This window comes from Artibeus jamaicensis, unplaced genomic scaffold (genome assembly GCF_021234435.1).
Source record: "Artibeus jamaicensis isolate MK-2021 breed Jamaican fruit bat unplaced genomic scaffold, CSHL_Jam_final contig_519, whole genome shotgun sequence".
NCBI lineage: Eukaryota > Metazoa > Chordata > Mammalia > Chiroptera > Phyllostomidae > Artibeus > Artibeus jamaicensis.
This window is the reverse complement of record NW_026521871.1, coordinates 30,493,299-30,515,188: the sequence shown is the minus strand read 5'-3', so window position 1 is coordinate 30,515,188 and position 21,890 is coordinate 30,493,299. Positions and strand designations below refer to the sequence as shown.

General features: G+C 44.5%; 1 protein-coding gene and 1 non-coding gene across 3 annotated transcripts in view; one reads left to right on the top strand and one right to left on the bottom strand.

Moving 5' to 3' along the window:
* NEK11 (NIMA related kinase 11) overlaps window positions 1-21,454 on the top strand; it is a 215,089-nt gene extending 193,635 nt beyond the window's left edge. For both annotated transcript variants that reach the window (XM_053669392.1, XM_053669391.1), the window contains one exon: window positions 20,505-21,454. In XM_053669392.1, the coding sequence (XP_053525367.1) occupies window positions 20,505-20,787 (283 nt within the window). In that variant the 3' untranslated portion in view covers window positions 20,788-21,454. The remainder of the gene's footprint in view (window positions 1-20,504) is intronic.
* On the bottom strand, window positions 3,972-4,074 carry LOC119048430 (U6 spliceosomal RNA). Its single transcript, XR_005082333.2, has one exon. It is a non-coding gene; the product is annotated as a U6 spliceosomal RNA (small nuclear RNA).
* Window positions 21,455-21,890: the final 436 nt, after the last annotated feature.

The window sequence follows — 21,890 nt, the reverse complement described above, 5'->3', positions numbered from 1 at the left end:
TCAGCAGGAGATCTACTGTTTATCGCTCTATTTGTTGAGTTTTGACTCCAGTAGTTTTTAATTTGTCAGATCAGAAAACAAAAGTCAGCATGCCACCCGACCCTTTCAGTTCTCAGCTGTGGTGTAAACAGGCACACCTGGGCTCCCGGCTCATGGGACCTCAGGAAGAGGCGGGCTCTCTCCCACAGTATGATCGAAGCAGATGTTATTGAAATTTCATAATAAGGTGAGATAGAGTCAGAAGTTGCAGCTGTTTTTCTTAAACCCCGTTGTGTTGAGCCTCGTGCAACCTGAGTGTGGAAAGGCAACAGCGAGAGCATCCTGGTTGGAGCCAGGTTTAGAATAACAGGCAGAACCTTCGAAAGACTGGAAGACCCTGAGTCACAGTGGTGCAACTCCATTTGAAAGAGAGGGTATTTTCTGCCGTCCTGTGCCGACGGAAGCTGCACAGGTCTTTTCTCTGCGAGTGCACATGTCTGGTGTCCATTTGGGTGTCCAGATTCCATACAAAGACACCAGCCAGATTGGATTAGGACCCACATTACAGGCCTCATTTAATCATAATCACCTCTTTTAAGGTCCTGTCTCCAAACAGAGTCACATTCAATATATGACTTGGGGGAGGGGAGCAATTCAGCCCATAACAGATGTTTTCCTTATCTAAGGCGCAAGTACTTTCTAATGGCTTTCCCCGTGGTCCTGAGGGGCAGGTGCAAGTCCCTGGAAGGCGCTTATATGTAACAAGATGCTACTGTAAAGTGCCACCTGAAGGACCTCTAACTGTGGGACAAATGTGACTGAGGGAATGTCCTGAGCTGTGGTCAGCAAACTTATCTGCTTTGTGTAACCTGTGACAGATAGCAGGACAAGCCTGGCTCACTCTATGCCTAGAGTCATCCAGGTTCTGGGTGACACACAGCTCCCACCTGCCAGCAGCTCCTTGGTGCTGGCTAACTCTTTGTCGAAAGGATTTGAAAAGCAAGTTTTCAGTTGGTGCATATGAATAGCATATTTTGCTGATCAGAGATTGCCTCTAATGCCTGGAAGAAGTTCGTTTAATCCATTATTACATCAAGTGCAATATTAATGGAATAACAGAGAGAAAATGAAGATCAGAGAAAAAGTGAGGATGTCAATGTGTGAACATAATTGCTGTGGCTGAGTGTATAGTTTGGTTTTGAACTTCCAGGAAGCCAAGACAGAACAGGAAAACATGACACAATTGCTAATACTCATTATCAAGAATGTGGCCCTGGCTGGTGTGGTGCAGTGGATTGAGTGCCAGCCTGCAAACCCAAGGGTCACTAATTTGATTCCCAGTCAGGGCACATGCCTGGATTGCAGGCCAGGTCCCCAGTTGGGGTGCAAGAGGCAGCCAACCACACACTAATGTTTTGCTCGCTTTCTCCCTCCCTTCCCCCTATAACAATAAATAAATAACCTTTTAAAAAAAGAATATGAATGTGTTACCAGTTCCTCAAGAAAGACAGCTTCTCACATAATGTGTTTTATAGAGCATAGTATTGAAGTCACATTCTCAACAATGGTTTTGTAGGAAGTGCAGATGTGAATTTCCTGTAGGTGGCTCTTTGGTGATAAAAAGCTGTCCTATGATGAACTAAGCCACATAGTTTTCTAGGGGTCTGTTCGAAGCTAAGACTTGAGCTACCCAGAGAATTTACACCCTGTTGATTTTAATTAGAATTAAATGGTTGCTTCTCTTTTTTAAAATTAAAAGCATGTGACCCTTGAAGAAGGGATAAGAGCAAAACTGAAGGCAGATTTTGACTTAAATTCTCTAAGGAATAGCCCTGACTGACGTGGCTCAGTCGGTTAGGCATCACCCCACAAAGCAAAAAGTCACAGGTTCAGTTCTCCGTCAGGGCACATGCCTCAGTTGTGCGTTCCGTCCCTGATTGGAGTGCATTTGAGAAGCAACCAACTGATGTGTGTCTCAGAGCAGACCATGGCTGTACGCTTCCCGCTTCTCCATGAAACTGGAGCGACACCTTCAGCATCTTTGCTGGGAAAGAACATTGACATTGACATTCCATGTTCTGGGCCAGGCCCCTACGCTCCCATGTGCGTATTTCTTTTAATTCATCAACACAATAAATAAAGACTTTTATGGCTTTCAACATGTGCATATCTAAAGATAATTCTCCAAAAGCTGTTTGTTTTCTTTCACACACCAGGCAGACAGTAGTGTGGTGGTTATAAACATATAGCTCAAACAGCCTAATTTTTTTAGAAAGCAAAAAAACATTATGCTTCTCTGATTTTCTACTCAACTAGAACTGTTTAATGCAAATGAAGTCATGAATTAAGCATAAAAACAACCTAATTGCTAATCATCATATTTTAATAATCACTAATTAGAGCAAATTTTAAAGAGAATGCAAGCACATCAGAAACTTTTGTCATGTATCCTTAACCTGCATCCATCACTCATGGAGCAGACCCCGCACGTCCCCCAGGCTTTGGCCGAACCCACCATTTTACTCATGTGGAACCTATTTCTTGAATGCAAACACCTCTCCCAGGTATGGACGTAGAGGGCACATTCAACAGCTCCACTGGGGACAAAGTTTTGAAGACCTGTGCTGTGCTGAGTCCTGTCCTTTTGATTATGTTTTGAAAAGGAGAATGTACCTTAACTAGTTAGCCTAAGGCTCCGAATGCAAGCTCTTGCTCCCACCTTGGCGTGGTATCTTCTTGTCTCCTGGTATCTTCTTGTCGCTCTGGCCTCAGGCAGAACCAAGCGAGGGAAAACCTGGATGACCCAGCATCAGACACTGCCTGGGTTGGAGCAGAGAGGTGAAAAGCGTTCCTGTCAACTTAAACTCATGAATTTTTTTAAGTTAGCATTGCTATTTCCCTTAATTTACAAGGACTGGTGACAAAGAAATTGTCCCACAGAATTAAGTATAAAAATGCCCTGGTTCCTGAACATACATTAACGATCCAAATTTTGCTGGAATATAACAATATTCAAAAAAACATATCAGTGGAATGTGGGGAAGTTTAACTCCAAAGGAAGTTGCAATGCTGTAAAGCCCATACTGAAACCACTTTAATGCTGGGCCTTTGGGATATAGTTCCCATTTTGTTCTTCTCATCTCTATAGAAAATAATGAGGCGAGGCCTCAGTCACACCAGCTGCAGGCTGTTGGCACCCTCAGGACTGAACCTGCGGCAGGCAATCGCCACTTAAACCTAGGACAATGTGAGCAACACCAGATATTTTATAAATCAAGGAAATGGTGGAGGACTCTATGTGACAGAAGTTATTACTAGGTTTTGGAGATGAAGCAAATACACTATGATCTGATTTTAAGGTAAGGGTTCCTGAAAGAGTGGGAAAATCAGCACAGGTCTGAATGTAGCGTTTGGTCCGGGTGCCGTTGAGGGCCATGCTGAATGTGACGGGTGAAGCAGTGGTGACTGAGCCAGCTCGTTACTTCTCCGCCTTGTAGAATTTGCAGGAGGCGCTCTTGGCACTTAACAGTAATGCCCTCTGGCCTGCCCAGGGGTTGGTAATGCCCCTGCCTGTTGTTCCTGGCTGTGGGATTTGTCAGCTAAGTCCTGTTCTTCGAAGTTCGGTCTCGGACCAGAAGCATCAGCATCACCTGAAAACCCACTAGAAAGGCAGAATCTCAGGCCCACCCTGACCTATCTAATCAGAATCTGCATTTTTACCGAGTGTCCCAGGTGACTGTTGGGCCCATGAAGATTAGGAACCCACATGCAAATTCTCCTCCCCAGTGTGTCTGACTGCCACATGCTATAGACTTCCAGGTACCCCCATTCCATTCTGCTTCCGACTTTTTTCCCATCTTCATTGAGCTCTACTTGACATATATCATTGTGTAGGTTTAAGGCATACAATGTGATTTGATACAGGTATGCACTGTGAAGTGATTACCAAAGTAAGGTTAGTTAACACACCCATCACCTCCCATGGTTGTCATAAAAGTATGGAACACTTCACGAACTTGCCCTTCATCCCTGTGCAGAGGCCACGCTAATCTCTGTCTCAGCCCAGTTTAGTGTATGTGCTGCCGAAGCCAGTACTTTGCTTGCAGTTGAAGCCCATTCCCCGATTCCTTCCATTTCTCTAAATGCCCCATGAATTCTTCACTAGCCTTCACATTAATTTTCCCTCTGTCTCTTCTCCCATTGGACAAAAGCAATGAGGTATAAGGAAGGGAAGGAAGAAGAGGGGAAAGAGAGAGAAGGAAGAAAAGGAAAAAGGCAGGAAAGGTGGGAAGGAAGAAGTGGGAGGTAGGCAAGGATGGAGGGAGACCCACGTTACAGTTGTGCCACAGTAGTGTCCGGACACACACAACCATGTCCCATCCGTTATCTCCACTCTAAAATGAAGCAGTTTACTTTCACGCAGTGTTGAGAGGGAGTTAAATTTGTGTAATGATTTGGAGGACAATCTGGCAATGTCTATTCAAATTTTTTAAATGAACACTGCCTTTGATCCAGCAATTTTAGATTTATCCCTCAGAAATGCTTGCATAAATGCACAAATGTATGTCATAGCCAACTACTGTAGGACTGTTTTAATAGCAAAAAGCTATAAGTAGCCTAAAGGTATCAATAATAAGAGTTGTTTTGAAAAAAATCAGCATATATCTCTGCAGTGCAGTACTACCCTGGCATTAAAAAGAGTTGAGGAAGGTCTGTGTGTGTGCATGTGAGCTCTCGAGATCATATAGCTAACCAAGAAGAGGAAGGTGCCAAACAATGGCATGAAGTGGTGCCATTTGTGTTATTTGTAGTGTGTGTGTGTACATGTATGTTTATGAAACATAGTTAATAACTTACTATATTACCATCTGATAGAGTATTCCATAGTCATGACACACAGAAGTTTGGTGGCATGTTGAATAATTTGGTACACTTTTGTAATGCACTGCTAAGTTTAAAAAAAAAGCAGGACATACTACCATGGCTTTTCTCTCCCACTTTCCCTGAGCATTTTCCAATGCTCAGTCTTGATGTGTCCCCAGCTCAGTCTTGATGTGTCCCCACTTGTTAAGAGGACATATTAGCTCCTATTGTTGTTTTATAAATTCATTTCAATCCTTTAATTCAGTTCGCCAGAGAATTCAGTATTGATTCCCCAGTCTCATCCGTTTTTCCTAAGGCCCATATCACTTTCCTGGTCTCTCTGTCTCTCTGTCTCCTCCCTCCCTTCCTCCTCCCCTCCCACTCTGGAATGCTTGTCGCATTCTGGGTGAGTGAGCTGTGACAAAGCCATCTGTAGTGATCAAAGGAAAGGCATAATAAAGAAGATGTGTGGACATTGTTGAGAGATGTGATGAAAATAATCATTTTTCCTTGTGGAGAAACATTTTAATTTGGACATGAAATGTTATTAATCACATGTAACAATACCTCAGGAGTCAGGATCAAAAAGAGTTTCCTCATTTAATGAATCTGCTCTCTTTTGTCCTTTGTAATTGCTGTAGCTCTGTTTTTGTTTATTTTTTTAGAGAGAGGAGAAGGGAGGGAGAAAGAGAAGGAGAGAAATATCAATGTAAGAGAGAAACATTGATCTGTTGCCTCCCACTTGCCCCAACTGGGACCAGCCTGGAACCCAGGCATGTGCCCTGACCAGGAATCTGACCGAGAACCGAATCTGTGACCTTTCATTTTGCAGAGGGCACTCAACTAACTGAGCCATGCTGGTCAGGGTTGTAGCACCATTTTAGAGTCCAGCAGGTTCCCCTGTCATTGAGGGCCTCTGGCCAATAGATTTCGCACCATGTGTGGGTAACCATAAGATTTATTGTCCAGACGAGGATACTTCAGAGAGTGGAAAGAGGCAGCATTGATGATTCTGTTCCTGTGTCCACCATGCATGGAGACTCAGTCCAACCAAGACATGGCTATTCTAATCGTGGGCCATTGGTAATATGTGACCCAGTGACCATCTGACATTGAAAGATGAATCTGTTTAAGAAAAATTACACCACACAGAAGTGAAACAGGTAAGGGAGACTTTATTCAAGATTACTGCAGTCGGGCCCTGGCTGGTATAGCTCAGTGGATTGAGCGTGGGCCTGTGAACCAGACAATCGTGGTTTGATTCCCAGTCACGGCACATACTGGGGTTGCAGGCAGGTTCCCTGCAGGCCAGTTCCCAGAAGGGGACGCATGAAAGGCAACCATACATTGATGTTTCTCTCCTTCTCTCCCTCTCTCCTTCCCTTCCCCTCTAAAGACAAATAAATAAAATTTTTAAAAAATATTACTGCAATCAGGGAGAGAGATTGAACTCAGCTCAGAATGTAACAGGGGTGGTTGGGGATTTTATAGCCAAAGGGAAGAGTCAGGGGGTCAGTGAATGGAAAAATCGCTAAGAGGAACTTGGTTAGGATGAATGGTGGGGGGATTCTTACTAAGCTGGACCCTGTAGGTGTTTGCTGGCAACCTCAGGAGCTTCCTGAGTGGAATCAGAAACTGGACCCTGTACACAGAGGGCAAGGAGAGACCAAAGAAAGAGGGGACCGCTCCAGGTTCACAGGTGGCAGTTTTGATGAGCAGGGAACTTACGAGGTTCATCTTAGCCACAAGATGGAGAGTTTTCCACACCCACCTGCCAAAACTTAAGAAAGTTTAGATAGAGGCCTTAACTGCATTCAGTTATATATACCATCCAGATGGTTACAACGACCCTGTACTCTCTCAGTGGGGACCCCTTAAAAATGGCTCGCATTGTGGGAACATTGGAGGAGAGTACATGTCAGACACAGCGGCGGGGGTGAGGAGCCTCTGATTGCCTGAGTCCAGTGCTTAGGTCAGCTGATGGTCATGTCCTCTTGGTGATCTCCTCCAAGGACTGCAGGAGAAATGAGGACTCGTTGAGAAGAGGACCCAGGGCCACCTGACTGATATTTGTTCAAAGAGGGAATTATTGTGGAAGCTCACCAAATGAAGGGCAGCTTTTAAAATTCACTCTTCTCCAAGAGACCGATAGTTTCCCAATTACAAAAACTTATCCTGCCCTGACCGGTGTGGTTCCATGGGTTGGGTGTCATCCCACAGAGCAAAGGGTTGCTGGTTCAATTTTCAGTGGGGGCACATGCCTGGGTTGCAGGTCAGGGTGCATACGAGAGGCAACCAGTCCATGTTTCTCTTTTACATAGATGTTTTTCACCCTCTCTTTCCCCTTCCCTTCCCCTCTCTAAAAATAAATAAATAAGATCTTTTAAAAAGTAGGCATGACACTTTAAAAAAACCTCATCCTTGCTCTGAGAAATTCTTCCAAATATATTAATACTCTAATTTCTTTTGTGATTTCATTTTCTTTGCGAATCAAATTATTCTTATTACATCTGATTAGAAAATCTATTTTATCTCTGGATCTTTGCTTCTACTCAGAAAAACTGGGGTGAAATTGACTTTTGAAAAATGTAGTTTGAATCGATCCAGGGGAGCACAGCGGCCCACACGCCATGCAGCACTGCTTAATGGACCTTAGAGAACAGAAGGGAAAGCCAGGGGACTTTTAAATTTTATATTTATTTCAAATGTGTGTCCACCACGGTGGAGGTCCCGTGTAGGCTCCACAGTCTGTAGCGCACTGCTCACCAGGGGCAAGTCCCTTCCCCATTTTGGAATCAGTTTCCTTCTCAACAAAATGAAGATGTTTGATTAGGTAAATTCCTTGCTACTTTTCAAAAACTCCGGAATTCTGGTTTTTAAATCATCTATCCCTCTCTGGATTGTGTTTTCCTATTATAAAAATTCATTTCGAGGCCATTACAAAGGATCAAATATGAATGATGGTAAATCAATCTGAAAATAATGGCTTAATGTTGGAACAGTGTCTGAAAAGCTCAGTTTTCCATACATGTTTATATTTGTAATTTAAGATATATTAAATCCCAGATGTGTGCAAAGAATGTTCATAACAGCTTTTTCAATAAAAGTGATCCGGGGTAACAGGGAGATAAAAACAACCTGAGATACACTTTAGCAGGAGAGACAGCAATGGAATAAAACACTGGAACTCAGTGAGCTATAGAAACAAAGGGAGATATATCAATAATTTTGAGCAAAGAAGATAAGCAAAAATCCATGATACCACTTAGAGTCTAAAAACACACAAAACAACACTACTTATTCTGAAGGTACATACTTACACATATAGTACAAGTGTTTTTTTTTAAGGCTTAGTGGTGACGAAACACCAGCTTCAGAATCGTGGCTACCTCTGGGGACCGTGAGGGGTTATGATCTGGGAGGGAATTCAGAGAGCTTCAGCGGTCGTTGTTAATGCTGGACCCCTGCACTGGGCATTATTGTAAAGTCATTGCCCTGTACTTTACACCTTTTTGTATACCTTAAAACATTTTATGGCATCCTTACAGTAGAGTTGGGAGGGCCATGAAGACATGGCACGTGTTTATTTGCAAAGATTAGAAACAGACTCTCAGCAAGTTGCTATAATTTTGTAGTAGCAAAATCTGACATGCATTTAAAGTCTTCTTGCTACCTGCCCCCAAATTACAGTACACCAAACAAAGAAAACAAAACAAAAACTTCCAGTGTGCACATTCCCAAAGGAACTATTGGCCAAATACCAGTCTCTGGGATTGCAATTACTTGTGTGTATAATTACTATCGTCATTTACTTATAATTAATGCTACCGTGAAAAAAGTGTATGAAAACATATATGGGTAGTGAGATGGAAAACTGAGACTAAATGCCAGATTGATAAATGAACTGTTTATTCTGCAAATAGGCCCTGACTGAGCCCTGAACCTCCAGGTGGCCCAGATCCAAGGAGAAACCCTACACGTTACAGAAACCAGCTTGGCAGCAGAGTTGAGTTTTCCTTGGTTCTCAAATTCAGAAAAGAACTAACCAAAGGATTCTTAGGTGAAGGGCACAGAAGTATTTCCAGTGGTGGTCCAGTGGCCCCAAGCCCATCTCCAGGCCTCCGCCTCAGGTTCCCTTTCCTGTGGGTGGTCTGTGCTGCCAGTTTGCACACCCCTAATCCTGAGGGGGGCCCTAGGGTGGCTATTTGCACACTGCCAAAGCAACTACTGGCATGGGTAGATTTTGGACACAGGGGCTGAGGTATCAGTTGTGTGAGCAAAATCTCCCTCCCAGTGGGCAGTGGAGCCAGGCTGGGAAGAGAAGGGAGCAGGCCAGCAGCTGGGGATAAGGCCAAGGTGCTGGCCCACCCAGCTCTGCCACATTCCAGTGCAGAATTCTGAGGCGTCCGAGAGGCCTGGATGTCCACCTGGCCTTCCAGGTTTTTATAAACTTCATTTGTCAAAGTAAGAAGGTGGGTCATATTTTATTTAAGAGTCTGGGATCCGGCCAAGATGGAGGAAGAGGTGGAAATGCTGTACCTCCTCACACAACCAAATTTTAGGACAACAAAGATTTAGAAACAAAAACACAACCAGAACAGACAGAAAATTGAACTGTAGCAAAGTACAACAACAAACCATTCACCCAGACCGGCAAGAGGGGCGGAGTTGGCAGCGGTGGAGAGGGGTCCTGGCAAAAAGAGGCGGTGGTTGGCGAGCTGGTTGTGGGAAGGAAACCGGCAAACCCAGTAAGGCTCGCAAGGTGGCTGGCTGACCGTGGACACACATTTGCATGCAGAAAAAAAAAAGGGCAGTGAGACAGACTGCACAACCCAGGGCCCCAGCACCAGGAAATAAAGCCTAAAAGCACCTATTGGAAAAAATTTCGGGGGTTGAGGTGCCAGGAGAGACTCCTAGCCTCACAGGAGAGTTCGTTGAAGGGTCCCAGAACATACACAAGCCCACCAACCCGGGAACCAGCACCAGAAGGGCCCAATTTGCTTGTGGGAAGCTGCAGAGGGGACCGAAATCCGAGAGAGAACAGAACAAATGCCCTTGCGCCCCTCTCTGACCCCACTCCCAGTCACAACTCAGCGAGTGGACCGATCAGCCCTGGTGAACACCTAAGCTATCACCCCTCATACATAACAGGTGCAAACAGACCAAAACATTATGGCTCAAGCAGAACATCTCAAAGCCCCAGAGCCAGTACTTTTAAGCGACCAAGAGATAGCCAACCTATCAGATGCACAGTTCAAAACACTGGTGATCAGGATGCTCACTGAACTGGTTGATTTTGGTCACAAATTAGATGAAAAAATGAAGGCTACACTAAGTGAAATGAAGGAAAATGTACAGGGAACCAATAGTGATGGAAAGAAAACTGGGACTCAAATCAGTGGAGTGGACCAGAAGGAAGAAAGAAACAACCGAATAGAAAAGAATGAAGAAACAAGAATTTTTAAAAAATGAGGAGAGGCTTAGGAACCTTCAAGACATCTTTAAACGTTCCAAAATCTGAATCATAGGGGTACCAGAAGGGCAAGAGGAAAAGCAACAAGTGGAAATGTTATTTGAACAAATAATAAAGGAGAACTTCCCCAATCTGGCAAAGGAAATAGACTTCGAGGAAATCCAGGAAGCTCAGAGAGTCCCAAAGAAGGTGGACCCAAGGAAGAACACACCAAGGCACATCATAATTACATTACCCAAGACTAAAATGAAGGAGAGAATTCTAGAAGCAGCAAGAGATAAGGGGACACTCACTACAAAGGAGTTCCCCTCAGACTGTCAGCTGATTTCTCAAAAGAGACCTTTCAGGCAAGAAGGGGCTGGAAAGAGGTAGTCCAAGTCAAGAAAGGCAAGGACCTACGTCCAAGATTGATCTATCCAGCAAAGCTTTCATTTAGAATGGAAGGACAGATTAAGCGCTTCTCAGAGAAGGTCAAGTTCAAGGAGTTCATCATCACTAAGCCCCTGTATGAAATGTTAAAGGGACTTATCTAAGAAAAAGGAGTTAAAAAATATAAACAGTGAAAGCCAGCAAACTCACAGTTATTAACGACCACACCTAAAACAAAAACAAACTTAGCAAACAACTAGACCAGGAACAGAACCACAAAAATGGAGATCACATGGAGGGTTAGCAACAGGGGAGTGGGAGGAGGAGAAGTGGGGAGAAGGTGCAGAGAATAAGTAGCATAGATGGTACGTAGAAAATAGACAAGGGGAGGGCAAGAATAGTGTGGGAAATGTAGAAGCTAAAGAACTTATGACACATGAACATAAACTAAAGGGGAAATGTGGGGGGAGGGGTGCAGGGTTGAGGGGAATGAAGGGGGGAAAATGGGACAACTGTAATGGTATAATCAATAAAATATATTTTTTAAAAAGAGTCTGTTAGCTCGGTTTGCAACTGTTCATTATTTGGACATGTGTGGGCCTCCATTTGCAGTTTAGCCGCATCCCCACTGTGGTGGAGGCAGGACGAACTTCCTCTGCGTTAGGGTTCGTCGGAAAGATGGGGCAGCTGCTTCACATGACAGGACCTGGGGTCAGACAGGGGCCTCTACCAAATGCCTGACATTTGGGAAGTAGGGAAGTGGGGAAGAGACAGCTTCCCTACTTCCACCCCATCTGGGGGTCTAAACCCTTTGCTTGGCAGGGTTCCATTTCCCTGCCTCCTCTCTTCCATTTCCCTGCTTGTTTCTCTCTGTAGCATTGACAAAAATGTGAAATTCCCGTATTTGTTTGTTTACCTGGTTAATATGTGTCCTCTTCCCACTAACACATGAGTTCTGTGAGGTCAGAGGCATGTGGTCGCCTCCCCAGCACTTGGCACAGACGGAGTGCTTACTAAAAATATGCTGACCGAGTGACTTAGGTGTTGTTTTGTGCCGGGGTTGGGCTGGCTGCAGAAATGACTGAGAAAGGTCCTCTGTCCCCAGTGGGCTGAGTTGAGTGACGGAGCAGAACAGAAAAACGAAGGTCCTGTCCTTTCAGTTGCACACTCCTTAAGTGGTTAAATAATCTGGAAATGAAAATACCTATGCAACCATTACTGGGGGATTTTACTGGGCAGAGAGATGGTTTGCAAGGTAAACCCGCTCCCAGACGCGGGGTGGGGGTGGGAGGGTGCTTCTCGTGATAGTTCGTCTAAAGCCATATGAACAAGGGAGCTTCTGAACTTGGTGGCCCGTCAGAACTGGTGGAAACTCATTCCCTCTTCATCCCCTGACGAGAAATTGCCTGTTGTTTTTCTAGGAGGGGGAAACGTGCTGAACATTTTCCACTGTTAAGCCAAAATATTCCGTTTAGAGCAGGAGGCTGGAAGGCCCTCCTCTGCTGCTCGCTGCCTTATTGAGCTCGGGAAGCAGATGGTGGCATCTGCTGAGCAGTGCAGTCCCGACTGTTCATGGCCTCTGAGGAACTGAGGGCCCAGGAGTCACCCTTCTCCAGGCCTCGACCCACGGCTGGGTATCTGTGGCCCTGGAGGGTGTGCACGGGTGAAAGAAGACAGTCTCTTCCACGTAGAATTTTTTAATAAAATAAGGTGTGTTTTTTCCCACTCAGACATAGAAGAGGTCATTTTTATCCAAAGATGATAGTACAGGCCCCACAAAGCCAGTCTACTTGAAATAAGGATGAAAGTACCCTGAGGAATACTGAAAACTACACTTCAGTGGAGCTTTATCTTGAAAAACAGCTAAACATCATAAAAGTGATCTTACGTTTTGCAAAAGTAGATTGTAATTTCATTGTGTGCTAATTCTTAGAACAAGCACTAGGAATGCAGATATTTTAAATAAAATTGCATGACATTACCATATTTCCCTTTTATTTGGCTTCCGAGATATCCGGTCCTTTGTCCGACGAGTATTTATTGTGTACTTGCTATGGGGCAGGCACTGCTGCAGGCAATGGGGAAATAAAGGTGAAAATAAGCCCCGCCCTATGGACCATATACTCCCGTGGGTGATTGACATATCGTAAAATATATGGGGAAAGCAGAGTATGCTAGGAATAGCAAGAGAAAATATGGGAAGGTGGACAGGCGGTGCAGACTGGGGGCAAAGGTCACCCCCTAGTTGTGAAGAGGGTGGACAGGGTAGGTCTCTCTGAAAACATGACCCAGGGCAGAGACGTGGAGTAGTGGGGGGGACAAGACATACACACATCTGGAGAAAGAGTGTTCTTGTCAGAGGGAACAGCAAGTGCCAAAGCCCTGGGGTGGACGTACCTGGTGTGTTTGAGGAAGATCAAGTGGGGCCAGTGTAGCTGGAATGAAGGAGGGAAGAGATGCGTTGGGAGAGGCAGAGTGGGAAGATCGTTCGGAATACTGTAGACCAATGACAGGACCTTGATTTCACTCTGAGTGAGATGAGGAAGCCAATAGAAGCTATAGAGGGCTTTGAGCAGAGGAGCAAGGGGATCTGGCTCCCTCTGGTTACTGAACGGACTACGGGAGAGTGAGGGTAGAAATGGAAGACCAACCGAGATGCTATCGCAGCAGTCAGGTGAGAGAGCTCCGTCGGTCCCCTGGGCCAGGTGATAGTGCTGGAAGTGGGGAGAAGTGTGGGGACCCCGAATACATTTTGAAAATGGAGCTGATAGCATTTACTCAGTAGTCTGATTACCAGAGACACTGGACTACTGGCGAGCGAGTTCAGAAGGGAACTGAGAATGACTCAGGGGTTTTTGGCCTGAGCAATTAGGAAGGCAGGCACTGACGTGAACAGAAATGGGGAAAGTTTGCAGCGTTAGGATATTTTGAAGGGAAGATCAAAAATTCAGTTGGGCGTGATGACTGGAAGACATTCAAGCGAAGCTATCAAGTAGGTAGAATGCTCAGGGCATTCTGTCCCCAAGCCCCTGGCAGCTTCCTTCCCAAGCTGCTGCTTTCCCTGAGACAACCCCTTATTTCTTACAGTGCAGTAGGAGCAAGCTGTAGGGGAGAGTCGTGAACTAGGCATCTGGAAGCAACAAGATAATATTGTTACCACCAGGGCAAGAAAAGGGAGACTCTTCTCCCTCCGGTTAGGTGGAGTTCTCTAATCACGATCCCAGAAGGCTCTATCCTGCCTCCCAGGCTAATACATAAAAGGGGGATGGCCAGAGGGTGGGTGCTGGTGACTCCCATAGGCCAGGGCAACACAGATTGACGGATGTTCTGTAAAATAACTTGCTTCAAACCTTTGAAAGTGTCAAGGTCATTGAGAGACTAGAGACATGACAAATAAATGCAACACAGGATTATTTTGATCTGGATCTTTTTATTATAAGAGGCATTATTGGGCAATTGGGAAAATTTGAATGCATTAGAGAATTAGATGACAGTAATGTGTCAGTGTTAGTTTCCTGATTTTGATGGCTTTTTGGTGATTATGTAAGAGTGTCTTTATTTGCAGAAAATACAAAGTATGAGGGCAAAGGGGCATCAGTGCAGCAAACTATTCTCAAAAGGCTCAGAGAAAAAATGAGTTCTTTGTGCCATAACTGTAACTGCACTGTAAGTGTGAGGTTGTTTCAAAGTTAAGATAATATTTAACATGTGAGGGCATTTTGTACGACATCCTTATAGACCTAAGCAGACACAGTCCTCTTCTTTGGAGCCCTGAGGGAGACAGAAATCACACACAGCACTCCATAATTGATGGGAAAATAACTGTATGTGATAAAATATGTTTTTGCAAATAAAACATACACATGAGAAGAAGTCAGTAAAAGAATTTGGAGGATGAGATAGTAGGCAGGGGTCGGGGGGAGAAAGTGCTCTCTTGTGGCTTAATGGAGTTTTCAGCTGGGGAGGCAGCCCCACGCAACCTGGGGATTTGCTCCAGGCAGAACCCCGGGAGGCTTCCCCAAGGCCTGAGTTGGCCATTGGCCTGGGCAGGCTGTGACTCAGCCCAGAGAGCGCTGGCCTGCAAATGAAGCATCTGTACTAAATCGTACCTGGGATCCCTCAACACTTGAAAGACTTTTGCACAGGAGGATCAGATTGCCTAGGAAGAAATAGATGAAAAAAGGGAAAATATAAGTTCTCTTCATTTGAAACTGTACGTTCTTTTTGTGTGAGACACTTCCCAACTGAAGAGGTAGTCCCTTTCCCTCCCTTTGTCCCCTCCCTCCCTTTGAAAAAGCGAACTCGGAGCCCTTCTTTAATTTGAACAGCATGGGGAACATTCCCTCTCTTCTCAAATCTTAGACAACAGCAAGAGAGTCCCCTTAAACAGAATTTTCCATTTTATGATTCCTAAAATACTCACTGCAGAATTATTATAGCATGTTTTCCAAGTGTCAGAATAAATTTGCACTGCAATATTACAATTCAAGAACACTATCACTTTTCCTCTGGCTTCAAATGAGTCTGTTTATAGCATGCCTATTTTCTTCATTGACCCATAATTTACTTCAAATAAATAAATTTAAAAGCACAGTAATGTTTAATCCATATTCTTGTTACAGATTTCTGTCAATTGTCTTGCAGTCTGATAACTACGTTTTGTATAAAATTAATTATCTGAAATGTGTTGAGACTTGAACTGGTGTCTGGTATGTGATCAGCTTTTGCAAATGTTACAAGAGAGTCTGGGAACAATGTGAGTTCTGAAATCATCAGGGAGAGAGAGTGTCTGTATATCTATATCTATTAAGGTTAGCTTTATACATATATTCAGGTTTTCTAAATTAGTACTAGTTTTTCAAATGTCCACCTACCAACACCTGAGCACAGAGTACTGAAACCCTGCAGGATGGAGTCATAGCTGCCAGTTTCTCCCTCCGGCACTTTATGTGTTTTGATTCTACTTTATTATATGCATGGTCATTTGAAGTTTTAATTTCTCCCTGGTAAATTGAACTGCTTTCATTATCTCATGGCACTCTTTGTGTTAATAACACTTTTCTTAAAGTCTACTTCGTCTCATATCAATATAGCTACCCCCAAACTTCTTTTGTTTATTATTTTCCTGGCCTGTCTTTTGCTTGAGTTTTCACTCTCAATCATGAGATGCCCTGTTTTAAGTGTGTCTCCTATAAACCAAATTTAGCTGGATTTTTTTTTTTAATTGGTGAGTTTACCTATCTGCCTTTACTGCCTATGCACAATGGAGGTGTTTAGGGCATGAGTCAAGGACTCTCTCGGGAGCGCTTGGTTAGCTTCAACAGGGCACCGGACCAGCAGTGGGACTCGGGTTCTGCTGCCTGGCGTGGACAGAACAGAAGGTAAGCACCACTTAACAGAAAGGGCCTGATGATCACGTGTCTCATCTGGGGCTGTCCCATGTTCCCCTGCGCCCACTGTGCAGCATCTGGAGAGATCTGGAGAGAGTGCAGATCCGCAGAGAGATCTGTTCTGGTTTTGCCCAGCAGATTCACAGCCCGCCATTGGAAATACTAGGCATGGAGAGGAGTACTGAATCCATCCTTACTAAGGATTCCTGATTCCTGTTAGCACCGAACGATCATGAAAACAGCAGTATTAAGGGAAAATACATGGCACCATTCTATTCCTGCAGTGGCTCATACATATTTGATGTGCAGGGATTTCTAATATTCTATAAAATCTTTTGCAAGGCTTTTTAAAACTGTGCCTGAAGAATAATCTATATGTTCTCTTAATGCTTTCTGCTAAACTAGGTTTTCATGATTACTTCTACAAAATGACACTATTATTTTACTTCCACTGTGCCACTGGCTTTCCTGTGTCATTTGTTTCTCAAATTCAGTCAGAGGAGGGAAAAACATTTAAAATAGTTTCTTAACCAGAGGTGGAACTAAAAAATTGCTTGATGCTTCCAGTTAAACCCAAATGAGATAACTGTGCAATTCATCTCTGGGGAAGGCATCGGTCATGTGCATGGCAGTAAAACCAAGGCTATTAAGTGCCTGCTAGGTGTGTGAGTGCATATGTGTGTCCGTGTGTGTGTGATCTCCACTTAAATATGAAAATTTAAGGCCCAGAGGTGTTAAGTAATTGGCCCAAGGTCACAGCCAGTGAAGGGTTGAGCCATGACTCAACTTGGGTCTCTCTGAATCCATCGTGAGGAAAAGAATGAGTCCTGGTGGGAACCGACTGGAATTCATATCCCAGCTCCACAAAAGCTATGTGGCAATGGGCAAGCCGTTTTTTATTTCCCAGTTTTATTGGGAAATATTTGCGATACACCACTGTATATGTTTAAGGTATACAGCTTGATGGTTTGATTTACATATATCATGAAATGATTATCACAATAGGGTTAGTTAACATCCATCAGTTCATATAGATACAATAAAAAGAAAAGAAAAAAATTTTTCTTGTGATAAATCTTGGAATCTACTGTCCTTTTCCTTAAAGATTTTATTTATTTATTTTTAGAGAGGGGGAAGAGAGGGAAAAAGAGAGGGAGAGAAACATCAATGTGAGGGCTATTTACCAATCGGTTGCCTTTTGCACTTCCCTCATTGGGGAATCTGCCCACAACCCAGGCATGTGCCCTGACTGGGAATCGAACTGGCAACCTTTTGGTTTGCAGGCTGGCACCCAAATCCACTGAGCCACACCAGCCAGAGCACAACCTACTTTCTTGACAACTTTATTTTTAGGCTCATTTTCCAGGTTGTTTATTTGAAAAATATCCTCAGAGGATGGCAGGTATGATTTTTAAAAATTGTCTTTCACCTTTTGTAATTTAAATTTTTATTTTTTTCAATTACAGCTGACATACAATAATATGTTAGCTTCAGGTGTAGAACAGCATTGTGGTTTGGGCAAGTTATTTCATACCCTCTTATATCTCAGTTTCCTCGTCTGTAAAATAGGAGTAGCAACATCTATCCATTGGGTGGTTATAAGAATTTAATGGGATAATGAGAGGAGATGTCCACAATAGAGCCTGGCACATAGAGAAAGCTCAGAAACTCTTAATTATCATGGCTTCAGGGGATGTTGGGCTTCTTCACCACCAATGGGTGATGTTACTAGTCAAATTTTAAGGTTTCTTTAGTGTTTTGTTCATCTGGTTCTCACCCTCTTTGTCATGCATCCTACTCACCCGCCCAATGGACTCAATGGCTCCCCAGGGCCCCCTCTGTTGGCTACCCCAGCTTCCCTCCAGCCGCCATGGCCCAGATGAGCTAGCGCCTCCGCCTCCGCAAGCCATTCTCTGATTTTCCCCCCGCTGTAAACTCTCATCCATCCCAGAAAAGCACTTGATGCTTTTCTTGTGATGCTCAGTGGCTGGCTGAGTCACTCCTCCGTTCTATAAATATTTCCTGAGCACCTTCTGAATGCCTGGTCCTGTTCTAGTCACTGGGCCCCTCCCTCATGGAGCGAGTGCCCTCATTATGTGAGCAGGAGAGAGAAACAAACACCCACTAGAGGAGGAGGGGGAGGGGCGGGGAGGAGGAGGAGAAGGAAGGCACCAGAGCTGTAAGTGAGGTGACTAGGGATGGGAGCCATCCTGTGATCAGTCCTGATAATCTCCTGGTGGAAGGTGGGAGGCCTATTCAAGCTGCCTTATGCGGGGTCCCGGGTCGTGCTCTCTCCAGCTCTCGAAGTTCTGATTCCCGGGTTTGAGTTGACTTGGAGTTTAAGCTCCATCACTAACTAGCTGTGTGAGTTTTTAAAAGTCAACCTACTTATCTCATCTGCAAAACTGAAGTAAATGTTCAATGAATTGCCTAGTTCACGGGGATCACTTGAGATAATGAACACAAAGGCATTTTGAAAACCCTAAAGTACTATAAAATGGTAGTTAAAATTTAAAATGTGTATAGCTTGGGTTATAATTACTAGCGTCTAAACTAGAGTGGGACCAATTACTTCTTCTTTTCATCTGCCACAATACCTAACCTAGATCCTGTATTCTAGAGACTACGAGGTTGAGTAGTACCACACAAAAAAGCTTATAAAATGTGTGAAAGCTTATACAACATGTGATTAGTGCCCTCAGTATTATTGCGAACATTCCCAACATTACTGTGTAGTTGTAATGCTTTAAAAAAATTCTGAAAAAAAAAAACCCAAAATCTAATCTTTCTTTGCATCAAATCCACTGAAACAAAGAATAAAAAAGCATTGTTTTTAAGGTTCAGTCATACAGATACTTATACCTCTGGCCTCATAATTTCATTCTTACATAATTTTTTACCTTTTCATCAAGCTCAACATATATGCAGAAAAGTGCAAAAATCATAAGTACAACTATGAGTTTTCAGAGAGTGAACATCTAAGTAGCCCCACTCCTAGGAAAGATGGCAGAAAACACTCCCCTAAACAGAAAGGCTGTGTTTCTACAGGCGTTCACAGTGTGGCAGTGGAAAAGCCAACTGTTTGTTGGAGGAATGACTAGGCAAATGTGACACATGCATTTTGAATTGTGTACCGAAATTCGTAAAATTCAGATGCCCTTGAGTCGGGCAGGTGAGGAATATGGGAAGCAGCCATGTACAGGATGATGAGGGATGAGCAAGGGGAGCAAAGGGCGCAGAAAACTGGGGAGCGCCGAAAACTGGGGGGCGCAGACTCCAGGCTCTGCCCGGAGACTTTGACGGGCAAGTGCGGAAAACAATGGTATGCTGGAAGACATTTGTTTTTCTTGCCATCCTGACGACTTGAATGACTTACAGGATGACATCCTTTTCACTGCTGAAAATACCCTCTCTAATTTGGGCTTAAAGGGGTTTCTAAATTACTTGTATTTCCTATTTAAATACTCCATAGAAACTTGAGGTTTGCTTATAAAATGAAAATGAAGCATGTGATGTTGCAAAAAAAAAATAGTAAACCAGAAGAAAAGAAAACATGATGTTGACCAAACAAAATACGTCCTGGGCCAAGTGTTACCCACAAGCCTTTAGTCTGTGGCCCTAGCTGAGAGACAGGGGGAGAGAGAGGCAAAGTGGAACAGCCCAGGTGCGGCGACTGGGTTCTAGCAGCGCACAGAGCGTGGCTGCTTCCAGACAAGGACTGCAGGCAAATACAGGTCTCGGTGGGAATCAACCAAATTACGTTACCCCTTTAATCCACAGTTTCTTCTTCTGTAAAAAAAAAAAGGGATTAAAAAAAAAACCCTCAAAGAGCTGTTGTGAAGGTTAAGTGCATAGAAAAGTACCTGTAGTTAATATAACAATGTTTCCCTCGTCCCATTATTTTATTCTCGTGATTATTTCTGATTTCGTATCCCACCATCCTTTTCCCCAACGTCCCACTCCAGGCCCACTAGCTTTCTCATTTTGCTCTGACATGTTGCAGCCTCCAGGTCCCCGTTTTCCACCCCCCCCACCCCTGGTGCTGGCCTCACTTCACGCGGGTGCCGCCCCTCACCTGTCCCCATCTCTCACCCTGCTTTATCCTGCATCGGGCTTAGCACTGCCCGACATCCTATTATGTACATATTTTTAAATTCGTCTGTTTATTCTCTACCCTGGAAGACAAGCTCCATGAAGGTGGGAGCTCCCTTGCTTAATGCTGCATTCCAGTGCCTAGAAGGGTCCTGGCACATAACAGACGTGCAAGATGTATTGTTGCGTGTTCAAACCAGACATTTCCCATGTCATTTTTCCCTTTTTTCTAAATCCCAGGGCTACAGTGTGATTTGTGTTATTAATGATGTAAAACTGCATTTCTTGCAGGTGATCTCAGTGGGTAATTCCTTTATCGCTCCTACCTTGTCCGGCAGGTCAGCCGTGCAGAGGCTGGGAGCGGACGTGTTTGAGGAGGTCTATAATTACCTCAGGACGGCGAGGCGGCAGGAGGCCAGTGAAGCGGAGGTCAGAGCGTCTCTGGAGAAGGTGGTGCCTCGTGCCAGTGACTGTTTTGAAGTCGACCAGCTCCTCTGCTTAGAGGAGCAGTTGCTGATCCCAGTGGGAGAAGGGCCCACACTTCAGAACCAAAACAGGCAGATGTCAAAAGCAAGCAAGTTCAAGGGGACGAATTTGTGTGGAAATCCATTCAATACCTAAGCTGGACTGTATTATGGGAGGTGAGTGTGTAGGCTGAGCTACCATCTTTACTTTTAATTCCCTGTCCGAAGGAGTTGGAGAGTAGCAGACGCACAGGTCTGAATGCGCTCAGTGTCTCGGGGGCCAGTCCGTACGGCTGGGTTTCCACTCTGGGATGAGCATATGGACCAGGCCCGGCTTCGGGAACAGCATCCCCCCCACAAGCGTGTCCTCCGGGCTCGCCCTGGAGTTGGGCCATCGAGGGTGGCCTGGGAGAGCCCGCCATCTTTGCCCCTTCCTCTCAGGGGACAGACTTGGTGCCTCTGCCTTGGGGCTCTGTGGGCTGTGGCCAACCTGCCCCCAAAGGTTGTTGGACACTGGCCTCTGGCACGCTCAGCTGCTGCCCGGGAGTCAGACACACCTGTCTCAGGTGACCTGTTTTGGTCCACTTTTGTCCTTCCATAGCTAACAAGCAAGAAGTGCCTATGTATATAGACCTTGTAAAAAAATCCCCAAAGTGGCCCTGGCTGGTTTGGCTCAATGGATTGAGTGCGGGCCTGCGAACCAGACGATTGCGTTTCGATTCCCAGTCAGGGCACATGCCTGGGTTGCAGGCCAGTTCCCAGCAGGGGACCCATGAGAGGCAACCACACATTGATGTTTCTCTCCCTCTCTCATTCCCTTCCCCTCTAAAGGTAAATAAATAAAAAATCTTCTTAAAAAATCCAAAAAGTGATTGTCCTGTGATTTATTCTTTAGACTCATGAATGGAGTCTTGAAGACTCAAGACTTTGATGTTTAATAAATAGATTATCCAGAGTTACAAAAAAATCACTTGTTTTAGCTTTTCTTTAACTAGAAGTACCTTGTTGAGTAACACAGCCATCAAACAATAATTATTACCTAGAGCAGCTAACATTCGGTTTATTAGGAGCCTATTGTATACCAGTGCTGTGCTTACTACTATAAGAACATATTGGATCTTTACACCGAGGAGAGAGAGACAGAGAGCGAGAATGAATTACCCCACTTTACCATCAGGGACGCTCGGGGCTGAGGATGCTCGAGTTAGGTAACTGCCCAGTCTCACGGCCACGAGAGGCTGAGCTGAGATTGCACTCAGG